This window comes from Astyanax mexicanus, chromosome 14 (genome assembly GCF_023375975.1).
Source record: "Astyanax mexicanus isolate ESR-SI-001 chromosome 14, AstMex3_surface, whole genome shotgun sequence".
In the NCBI taxonomy this organism is placed as follows: domain Eukaryota; kingdom Metazoa; phylum Chordata; class Actinopteri; order Characiformes; family Acestrorhamphidae; genus Astyanax; species Astyanax mexicanus.
The window spans coordinates 32,305,266-32,317,304 of NC_064421.1; the positions used below are offsets into that span (position 1 = coordinate 32,305,266).

At 38.1% G+C, this 12,039-nt stretch overlaps 1 protein-coding gene across 2 annotated transcripts in view; it reads right to left on the minus strand.

Annotated features, from left to right (window-relative positions):
- ryr2b (ryanodine receptor 2b (cardiac)) overlaps positions 1-12,039 on the minus strand; it is a 114,672-nt gene that overhangs the window by 20,009 nt on the left and 82,624 nt on the right. For both annotated transcript variants that reach the window (XM_049464218.1, XM_049464217.1), the window contains exons 85-95: positions 11,861-11,965; positions 11,129-11,210; positions 9,536-10,065; positions 7,330-8,121; positions 6,200-6,261; positions 5,856-6,003; positions 5,317-5,403; positions 4,306-4,488; positions 2,589-2,719; positions 2,452-2,494; positions 959-1,095 (exon numbers count right to left, since the gene is read on the minus strand). In XM_049464218.1, coding sequence (XP_049320175.1) covers positions 959-1,095; positions 2,452-2,494; positions 2,589-2,719; positions 4,306-4,488; positions 5,317-5,403; positions 5,856-6,003; positions 6,200-6,261; positions 7,330-8,121; positions 9,536-10,065; positions 11,129-11,210; positions 11,861-11,965 — 2,300 coding nt within the window. The remainder of the gene's footprint in view (positions 1-958; positions 1,096-2,451; positions 2,495-2,588; positions 2,720-4,305; positions 4,489-5,316; positions 5,404-5,855; positions 6,004-6,199; positions 6,262-7,329; positions 8,122-9,535; positions 10,066-11,128; positions 11,211-11,860; positions 11,966-12,039) is intronic.

The window sequence follows — 12,039 nt, forward strand, 5'->3', positions numbered from 1 at the left end:
TCCACCCAATAGAAGAACCCTTTTACCAGTCAAGAAGTCAATTAAGCATCTGTGTGGTTCTATGAGTTGATATGGTTCTATATAGAACAGCCTTTACTATATACAGCTCTGGAAAAAAATAATACGCCACTTAAAATTGATGAGTTTCTTTGATTTTACCAAATTGAAAATCTCTGGAATATAATCAAGAGGAAGATGGATGATCACAAGCCATCAAACCAAGCTGAACTGCTTAAATGTTTGCACCAGGAGTGGCATAAAGTTACCCAAAAACAGTGTGTAAGACTGGTGGAGGAGAACATGTCAAGATGCATGAAAACTGTGATTAAAAACAGGGTTATTCCACCAAATATTGATTTCTGAACTTTTAAAACTTTATGAACTTGTTTTCTTTGCATTATTTGAAGTCTGAAAGCTCTACATCTTTTTTGTTATTTCAGCCATTCATATATTTCAGGTTCTCATTTTCTGTGAATAAAAGCTCTAAATGAGAATATTTTTAGTTGGAATTTGGGAGAAATATTGTTCGTAGTTTATAGAATAAAACAACAAAGAATGTTCATTTTACTTAAACATAAACCTGTAAATAGCAAAATCAGAGAAACTGATTCAGATTATTTTCCAGAGATGTATATTAAAAAATAACATTTTTGGAGGTTGTATGAAGTTCTGAAAAGGAGTTTTGATTGGTGATAACAGCAAAACCTTTTTACTAAATAGAAAAAAACATAAAAAAAACAAAGCATTCAAACAATTGTCAAAAGTGCCTAAAATAAATATTATAAATATAATCTATAATTCTATATATTACATATAAATAATTACATAATAGAACCTGAATATACACCGAAATGAGCAAAACCCTAATTTTCCATTGGCAGATAAATGATTGTGAGTCTGTGAAAAAATAAACAGTTCTAATAAAGACAGTGAATAGTTAAAGTGTTCCATGACTCACAGGGTGGTGATGAGACTCTCTCTGACTGGTTTTCTTCGTTCCTGAGCCTCAGAGCTGAAGTCCAGCGCTGTTTTATCCAAACCCAGCAGCTCACTGATCCGATCTGAGCCATACAACTCACTGTACTTCTCCATCACCTGCCACATTACACACACACACACACACACACACACACACACAAATGCATATATACAGTATTAATCTGCAGTGTCTTTTAGATGTCTCCATAAACATGATATGTCTTCTTAACGCACTTTACGACAGAAACCTTCAAAACATCACACGCAATTTTACATCTCATGCAAAAACACTCTATAAAAACAGTCTAGGGTCCTGTCGTACAGCCTGTGCAAGGTGCGTCGTGATGCTCTTTGCTATCTTACACCACGTCAACACTCCATTTTTTTACGCTGTGCACCCACGCTGTGAAAATAGTGTCAGAGTTCGGAATATCCCTTGTAAAAAAATTTTTTACTTAACATGGAAACGTTTTTTTAAAAACCTTTTTAATGCATTTGAAGTATATTATAAACGTACTACTTTGCATATTGATGCACATATTGTGTACACCTTAATGCTACTGATACACTTAAGCGCATTTTAAACATTATTCAATGCCACTATATATTTTTTTTCTATTAACACAACGTATCATTTAAAGCATTGCTTAAAAAAAAAATATATGGAAATACAGAGAAATTATATTTAATGTGTATTTCCATTGAGTATATTAAATTGATTAAATATTCTTTGCCTAACTTTTCACAAGGGATATCTACACTGTTAGAGGCTGCAAAGGACTTGAGACTGGGAAGGAGACTTACCTTAAAGCAAGACAATGACCCTAAACATACAGCCAAAGCTACAGTGGAATAGTTCACATAAACAATTAATCATGTGTTAGAATTGTCCAGTCAAAGTCCTAAAAGACCTAAATACAAATGAGCTTCTGTGGCAACACATGTAAACTGCTGTTCACAGATGATCTCCATCCAACCTGGCTGAGCTTGAGCTGTTTTATAAAGAAGAATGGGGCAAAAATCTCTAGATGCACAAAGCTGGTAGAGACAAACCCCATAAGACTTGTAGTTGTAATTGCAGTAAAAGATGACTCTACTAAGTATTTAAATAGGGTGGGCTGTTTAAATTTGCACGTCACACTTTTGATTTTTATTTGACTAACATACTAAAAATCTACTTTGTGTTGGTCTTAAAATCTCAATAAAATACATTTAAGTTTGTGGTTGTAAAGAGACAAAATGTAAAAAAAAGTTCAAGGGGTATAAATACTTTAGCAAGCCACTGTATATTAACCAATAATCCAAAGACCAAACGTGTTGTAAAACATTCCACAGTTAATTGGAACTAAGTCATCCATGCTATTATTGCTAATAAGTCAGTATTACAGTGATTATCCATGCCCAGTTCATTTTGTGCAGAGTTGAACAGAACTCAAATAACACTCAGGGTTAATTAATCACTTCACTCCATACCTTCCTCTTCACAAATTTATCCCAGTAATTACTGGGGTAGGATCTGAGAAAGGAGAGAACAGAGCAGGGTTTAATTCTGCTGCAGGAGGATGAGCTACAGCACCTGCGACAGGTTTATAACAGCAGAAGACGCTCACGGAGTGTTAATGACCAGTCTGTCCCACTGGCCTTTGATGTCGTCCTCAGAGGGCTGCTTGGTCACATAGAGGCCGTCGAACTCCAGGTTACGTGCCAGCTCCTTCTCCCGTTTGAAGATCACTAAAGGAACCTGAGAGAGGAACAGGTGAGACTCACAAGCGGAACCTCTTAGCCTTTAGTTCAACCAGACAATCTGATCAAAAATATATATTTTATATATTTCTGGTAAATTTACTTTTATATAATATAAATCCACTCGTGTCTTTCAGGTCTGCAACATATTCCAAAAAATCTGTAAAGAACTGTAAAGCATTAAGCACTAAGTAATAGGTCTGGGTACCATTTTTAAATCCGATACCAAAACCGAAATTATACTGTTTTCGGTACCTTTTTCTAAATTGTAACAAAAAAAAAAGAAACAATAAACGACAAATATTGTTACACAACATATTTATTTAACAACCAACATGAGTAATCTCATTCTCATACTGGCATCACGAGAGACTTCATCTTTTTGGATCTTGTTGGAACAAACAGTGACAGAGACAGTGTGAGAGAGAGGGAGAGAGCGTGAGTTAGCGAGAGACAGTGGGGGTGGGAGAAAGGGAGAGACAGCGCGAGTTAACAAGAGAGCGCGAATTAGCGAAAGACAGCGCGAGTGCAAGAGAGGGAAAGATAGCACAGGTTAGCGAGAGACAGTGTGAGTTAGCGAGAGACAGAGTGAGTGAGAGAAAGGGAGAGACAGCACGAGTGCGATTGTACCAGACGCTGTTGGGGTTGTTTTTACCTCTCTGTGCACGCTTTCCGCATTTGGTGCATTTATGCACGCTTCATGCAAAGTAATGAAAACAAACACAACATTTTTTTAGGCACATTTTATGAAAAGAAGCTTTTTTAGTGGATCTTTGCATATGAGAAAATTGTCAGAAAATTTATAGACTGTTCTTAAGTACAAGGTTACAAAGTTGTTAGCCTTAACAAATCTTTAGGAAACACTTCCTTGCATGATCCTTTGGTCTGTGCATCTTTTGTCTGGAGCTCAAAACCCCAATTTCTTTAAAAAAGATCTTGTGGGATGGTCCAGCCCAGACGCCACCAAACTTTATAAACATAAAAAAAAAACGCTTCTGGACAAGGTTAACCTTGCGCTTCTCTTAGGGTCTTACTTTTGTTAATATAACTCCAAATTGTGGTGCTTAAATAACTGTCTGACCAAGGAAGTTAAGCAGAAAAAAATGAGATATCTGAAGTTCATACTGTGTGCAGTGAAATTAAAGTTAAAGTAATATAAAAAATATTATTTTTTTATATTCATTTCCATACTGTCTTACTTGTTTTAATTCAGTGTTGTAAGTTAGATGGAAACCTCTTTGTTTAAACACATTTATGTTTATGTATGCACGTATTTGACTTTAGAATGGAAATTGATATTGTTTCTCATTACAGAGAACTGGTGAGAACTTATGAATACACCACACCAAAAAAGCTTTTCACATATCAGTTCAGTCCTGCAGGACCCACACATTGTTCTCTACACCTTTTGTGCTCCTCAAACACACCTGAGCCAGGTAATCAAGTTCCGTAGAGCACTGATTAAATGCCGCAGCTGTGTGGGAATAGTAATAATCCTAACCCATTATTTCAAAATCAAACATAAAAGCTTCAAGCATGAAAGATAAAGCTTTAATAAGTCAGTGGTGCAGCATGGAGACTTGCCTTCAGACAGTAGTAGCCAATGATGGAGCAGAAAGCAATCAGAGTGTGTAAAACAGCGAGACAGTGGAGAACAGGCTCCATGTATCCGCTTTCCCCCAGAACAAAACACACAGCCCCTGAATCTCCACTCCACTCCTCCCTGAGATCACTCCCACTTTCCTCTTCAGCCTTACTGGAGGATACCTGGTATAGAAAAACATGAAGAAGATACACTCACTGACCACTTTATAAGAAACCCCTACCTTATACTTCCACTCACTGGCCACTTTATTAGAAACACCCACCTTATACTTCCACTCACTGACCACTTTATTAGAAACCCCTACCTTATAATTCCACTCACTGGCCACTTTATTAGAAACCCCTACCTTATACTTCCACTCATTGGCCACTTTATTAGAAACACCCACCTTATACTTCCACTCACTGGCCACTTTATTAGAAACCCCTACCTTATACTTCCACTCAGTGGCCACTTTATTAGAAACCCCTACCTTATACTTCCACTCACTGGCCACTTTATTAGAAACTCCTCCCTTATACTTCCACTCACTGGCCACTTTATTAGAAACCCCTACCTTATACTTCCACTCACTGTCCACTTTATTAGAAACCCCTACCTTATACTTCCACTCACTGGCCACTTTATTAGAAACCCCTACCTTACACTTCCACTCACTGGCCACTTTATTAGAAACCCCTACCTTATACTTCCACTCAGTGGCCACTTTATTAGAAACCCCTACCTTATACTTCCACTCAGTGGCCACTTTATTAGAAACCCCTACCTTATATTTCCACTCACTGGCCACTTTATTAGAAACCCCTACCTTATACTTCCACTCACTGACCACTTTATAAGAAACCCCTACCTTATACTTCCACTCACTGGCCACTTCATTAGAAACCCTTACCTTCTACTTCCACTCACTGGCCACTTTATTAGAAACCCCTACCTTATACTTCCACTCAGTGGCCACTTTATTAGAAACATCTACCTTATTCTTTTACCTTGTAGAACAGTAGGATGAAATTGATGGTGAAGGCCACACACAGTGCGAGCACCCGTATATTGTAGAAATGCCTGGCAAAATAGTTCTGTGGAAAACGACATAAAGGGTATTACATATCTCATATTCATTTACAGTACTGTGCAGCGGTTTTAGGATCCTAAGAGTATTTACTGTAAAAACTACAGACTTATTCTAAATCACAGTAAAAAGGAACATGATTTTCTCATTTTAAAGGAAATAGTCGAGATTAGGGGTGGGCAATATGGCCCTAAAATATTATCACGATATTTCATGGTATTTTCAAGATAGCAATACTCTTGGAGATATGATGTGATGATTAAGGGGGATATTTCAGGGTATAGTATTGTTCACAATATTTAAAAATGTTGGCGTTATTACTGGGTACGATACAATATGGCACACCCATAGTTGAGATCTTATAAGAGAACATATGAAAGCTTGAATAGGAAGCCCCCAGCCAGCACATGGATGTGTTCAGTTCATCACCAAAGAAAGGATTTTTTAATTTAGTCCTACCAGCAGCTTGGTCTTCTGAGAGCAGATGGTTTTCCAAGCAGCTGATTCCTGAACCTCCTGCTCAGCTGCCTTGTCTAAGTTGGCCATTCTGCTTCTTCTTCTGGCCTTCTGCTCCTTCCTCTTGTCTTTCTTCTCATCCTCTTCTCCTCTACAACAAAAACATATCTAATTTCTGGTCGTGGGTCTTGAATTCTTGTCACATTTATCACCAACCAACAACCCTGGACCCCAGCAAAAAAACCCTACGCCTCACCCTCTGTCCATTGACGTGAACTTTTTATGAGTGAAATTCAATCTTCCTTCTTTAGTGGATGTACATTTTCCTACGTGATAAAGGTACTTACTCAGCTTTTTCTGTCTCTGACTGCTTCTCCTGCTCCTCCGAATCTTCCTCAGACACCATCGTCTGTCATTGCACAGCACACACAAGAATTATCCAATCAATTTACAGATGTTTTCTTTTATCAGCCTAAATGGTTTGACCAAATACAGTACTGTGCAAAAGGTTTAGGCACCCAAAGAAAATTACACAATTAAATCCATTTATCTCAGCAATATGAGTGTTTTTACCTGAAAAAAAGTACCACATATGATTTTAACAGATGCAAATAAACATACATACAGTAAAATGTAACTGTAGTGAAATTTCTTTACTGAATTTCCCACAGGTGCCTAAAACTTTTGCACAGTACTGTATACAGATTAAATGATGTGTTTTTTCTTTATTTTATTTTTCTTTTTTCTTCATTGTAGATTAATACTAAAGTGATCAAAATTATGAAGAGAAACATATATAATTATTTAGCAAACAAAAACAAAAGTGTTAAACAAACCACAATATGTTTTATATTTTAGATTCTTCAAAGTAGCACCTCTTCCTTAGTTTTGCACATCTTGGCTGCATTTTTCAGTCAGCTTTATGAGGTAGAGTCACCTGGAATAGCTTTCAGTTAACAGCTGTGCTAAAAGTTTCAAGAGTTAATTACTTGAATTTCTTGTCTCTTGAATTTCGTGTTTGAGAGCATCAGTTGTAAAGTTGTAAAGAGGTAGAGTTAGTATACAGTAAACAGCCTAGGACTAAGTAAAGAAAAAAAATACTTTAAGAAATGAAGATCAGTCAATCCGAAACATGTCAAAACTTTGAAAGTATCCTCAAGTGCAGTCACCGCAAAGACCAGTAAAAACATAAAATTGATAAAACTGGCTCTCATCAGGACCACCCCAGGAAAGGAAGAGCAAGAGTTCCCTCTGCTGCTCATCAGAGCTCATAGACTGAAAAAAATATTCATTTATAATATAGGAAAAACTAAAAACCTTTAAAGAGAATGTAAGTCCAATCATTCAACTCGTACTGTTAACTCTCAGGTGTTCATTCATTTCACATGCCAGATGTTTTAATATATTACAAATGATTGGTGTAGACTCGTTACATATTGATAAAATGGATAAGTTTAAGGTAGTGGAGTCTCCTGACCTGGAATTTGGAGGGATCAACCAGGTCACCGAGGCTGCCGTCTGACTCCCTGGTCAGCAGTGTGTACTGCCCTCCCTCCTTCCTCAGCTGAAGGCCAAATATGTCCGTCAGCAGCTGAGGATTTCTGGACACCGCTGACAGATCAACACTCACTGCCCGCAGGATGTCTCTAGATGAAAGGGCATGTGTCTGATCTCTGACCTCACTGACCCCCTCGTTCTCCTCTGTGACCTCATCCAGGGTGGGGTCCCGTAAATGATAGACGAGCTCAGAAAGTTTAGTCTCTTTAGCTATATTAATGATCCACCCGCTCAAGAAAACCAGGTAAAGGATGTAGAAGAAGAAGCAAATAGTGGCAAAAATAGTGCGAATTATGCCTGTTAGTATACTCTGGAAGAAGAAAAAGATGGCCAAAAATAAGCCCTTCACAGACGTCTTTTTCATGTTCTTCCTCAGATTCCTTATGGAGAGGAGAGAAAAGACCAACATTAAGCCGTACAGAGGGGTCAGGAGGATCTCTGTCATCTTTGATAAAGAAGAAGATAGAAAGTCTTTTGGCTCTTCTGGGTTGGAGTTTTCTGCATAGACGTTTTCATCTTTCCCCTGGCTTTCTTCTGCTCCATCCTCTTCCTTCCCCCTGGCCTCCTCCCCGTGGCCAGAGCCAGAGATCTGCGCAGCCAGCTGCATCTCAAAAATGGTGTCCTCGCAGAAGTTAACGAACAGCTCCATCTTTTCTTTCTCTCCTCCCTCGTTCACAATGTCAAAGATGAACTGGCGTTTGCTCTCCTTCACCTAAGAAGATAAAGGAATACAACTCAAAAAGTCAACAAATAGTGGGAGATCAGCTCAGCACACCATAGACAAAACATATTTATGAAAGCCTTTATGAACCAAAAAACATACTTTTTTCAAAAAAAAAAATCAACTTTCCACTGGAATCATAGTTTCAGAACCTCCCCACCATGCCCATGGACTGTTCAGCCAACTGCCTACTGACACACACTACAGCTGCATTTAATAAGAGCTTCTTCCCATTGGTCATCAGGCTACTCAACTCTCACTAACACCACATAAAACATGCTGGCCAACTAGTGCTGTTGAATCTTTGAAAACACTACACATACAGTACTGTGAAAAAGTAAATGCCCCTCATGTTTTTGCTTTTTTCATATTATGTTATCAAACAAACTTTAATATTAGAGAAATAAAACCTGAGTTTTAAATCAATACATACAGGTTTTAAATCAAATTAACCTGTGATTAACCACATTTTTTTTTTGAAAAATGAGTTCCATTACACTACTAGCCACAACCAGGCTTGATTACTGCCAGACCTGTCAAATCACAAAATCATTTAAATAGAACCTGTCTGACAAAATAAAGCAGCTGAAAGATCTCAAAAAGCAACACTTTATGCCCCTATCTGAAGAAATCCAAGAACCCATTAAAAAAAACAAAAAGTCGCTGATCATCTATCAGACTGGAAAAGTTTGCAAAGTAATTTCTAAAGCTTTGAGACTGCAGCGAAGCACAGTGAGAGCTATTATTATTTACAAATAACCTTTTGAGTAGCGACCGGCCTACCAAGATTACTCCAAAAGGGCATGGACAACTCATCTAGACGGTCACAAAAGAACCCAGAACATCTGAAAAACTGCAGGTCTCACTAGCCTCAGTTAAGGTCAGTGTTAATAATTCAAAAATAGTAAAGAGAATGGGTGAAAATGGTATTCATGAGAGAGACCATCTTGATGATTCTTGATGACTTTCAGTGGACTGACCAGACAAAAGTGGAAGTTTATGGAAGGTGTGTGTACTGTAACATCTGGCGTAAAACTAACAAAATTTCAGAAAAAGAACTGCGCAGCTGTGTATTGCTTGCTGTGTAGTCTGAAGGAGAATAATGAGCAATATTATATGCCGTTGTAATGCATGATTTTATAAGCCTTCATCCTCAATGATTGTCTTCCTTACAAGCATGGATCACACGCCCATTGTCACACTGTATGAGTAGAGGTTTTATTTGCACTGGGATGTTTAATTGCTATAACATGTGGCTCAAATGCATCTTAGATCACCTCCTAAAGGGCTTTGATTGATTGGATTATTGTCTATTTTAAATAGGTCTTTCACTTGGTCTTATCCAGATCTGATTCTTTTATTCACAACACATAAAGAAACTGGGTGTAAACAGGGTCTTAGTTACCTGTGGTTTTTCCCACTGCGTGCGGCTCGACTCGCTAATCTCAAAGTAGACCCTCTCGATGCGCTTCCCACTGCCCATTATCTCAATCCTGCCCAGATGAGGCTGGAAGTAGCTCAGCACACTGTCCGCTAGCTCCAGAAAGTTCCGCAGCTGGCCGTCATGGGGCATGTGCTCAGACAGGTTGGTCAGGAGGACGGCCACGTTGAAGCCGATGTCTTTGGCTGGCTCGTGAAAGCGTGAAACAAATGCCCTGTAGTCCAGGAGCTTGCTTTCGTTCGTCTCCACGCAGGAGAGAATAAACTCAGTCTCAGACGGTGTGTAGCGCTTGTAGCCCTCCATGGCCCTCTGGAAGTCCTTCTTGGAGATCAGCCCTTGCCTATCCGGGTCATATTCTTTGAAGGCATCGGAAGAAACAAGTTCTTTGAGCTTCAGGAACATGTCAAAGAACTTGAGGATCATCTCGACGTTGCTTGAGGACTCCACTAGCATGTCTACCATCTGCTTGCCAATCATTCCGTTGACCACATTACCTGGAGTGAGCAATGCAAGATTTAAAAGGTACATTAGTGGGTGTTGTTTGTAAACCATAAATTAATGTAATAATATATATAATGTTTACCATATACAGTATCTCACAAAAGATTTGGCTCGGTTTATCTTTTAATGGAACAACACTAAAGATAAGACACTTTGATACAATGTAAAATAGTCAGTGTACAACTTGTATAACAGGGAAAATTTACTGTGCCCTCAAAATTAACCAAAAAACACCCATTAATATCTAAACCGCTGGCAACAAAAGTCAAAGCAGCCAAATTGTTGGCAAATTGTCTATAATTGTGTGGCAGGATGAGGATGGTTCCAGTAATCCATGCTCTTGGACTGCTTGTCTTTAGCAAACTTATTGCAGGCTTTTTTGTTCATCAGCTTCAGAAGAGGCCTCCTTCTAGGGCAAAGCCATGCAGACCGAGCTGATGCAGTGTTTGGTTTATGATCTGAGCACTTCTTCAACCTCTGCAGCAATGCTGGCAGCACTCTTATCTCTATTTTTTAAAGCCACCCTCTGGATATTACGCTGAACAGAAGGACTCAACTTCTTTGGTCGTCCCTGGGGTGGCCTGTTCTGACTGAAACCCATCCTGGAAAACTGTAGTACGACCTCAGTTTTAGGATGTAAGCAATCTTCTTATAGCCTAGACTATCCTTGTGGAAAGCATCTGCTTCTTACATCTTCTAGCTATAAAGTGCCATGTTGAATATGCAGCTATCAAATTTAACAGCCCTGCTCCCCATTCGCACCTGAGACCTTGTAACACGTAATAAGCCACAAGACATCAAAAAGGGGAAAGTGGGCACAATTTGGCCACTTTTTTTAGGGGTGTATTCACTTTTGTTGCCAGTGGTCAGCCAATGGCTAATTCATTATTTCTATAATTAATTAATAATTAATTACTGGTTGAGTTATTTTAAGAACACAGTAAGTTTACACTTATTAGTTGTACAAGCTGTACATTGACTATTACACATTATATCAAAGTGTCAAAAATGTGAGAGGTGTACTTACTTTTTGAACAAGAAAACATAATTTCTTACCTTCAAGCAAAGACAGAAGCATCACCACCATGTCTTTAAGAAGATCCATCAACTCCTTTAGCAGGTCAATCTGACTGGAGTCCTGAAAAACCCAGTATAATTTGAATAAGTCATTTTTAGCAACATTGGCAAGAATGTATGTGTTTTCTTGTTAAATGCTATGAGATCACATATTTCTGATTGTTGAATCGCTTTTTTGTTGTAAGTGCTGGTGCTTTGTTTAACTTGTAAAAAGATTGGTAAAGTGATTTCATTTTTACATATGGAAATAAATATTTGTGTAAAAAAGCTGTAATAATAGGGACAGGTTCTGAGGAGCTCAGATATCTAAGCATTAGCTTTCATTACTAACACTAAAGTTGCTATAAAGAGTTCTTTGTGAGATGTTATGGATGAACCACTTTATAAAGAGAACAGATGCTTGTAAGAGTATCAAACAACATTTAAAATTAATAAGATACATTTGAGTTGGCTTCTTTAAGGGCTATTTACATGTATATGTATTTTTAAATGATTCTATATACAAAACTGTTTTGTTTTTATCTTGTCTCCTCCTATATCGATAAATCTTGATAAAGAGATCAAAGTATTTATCGAGTCAAAACATTTTGCAGTTTTGCATAAAATGCAATATGTGTACCTCTAGATTTTACTCCACAAAATGACAAGAAAAAAGACTCCCAAGCTATTTTGACTTTACTTCTATAACACATATCTATTGCTTCTGCCAACCTGAGACAGTTTCATCTGCATGTGAGCGAAGACGTGCAAGAATCCCACCACAGCGTCCCACAGACGACTATGAGCCAGACTCTGCTGGTTTCCAGTGCATGGACCCTGAATACAGAAAAACACAGTTAGAGGAGATGAATACTTTATAAACACATGTAGAGAGAACAATAAATTACTTT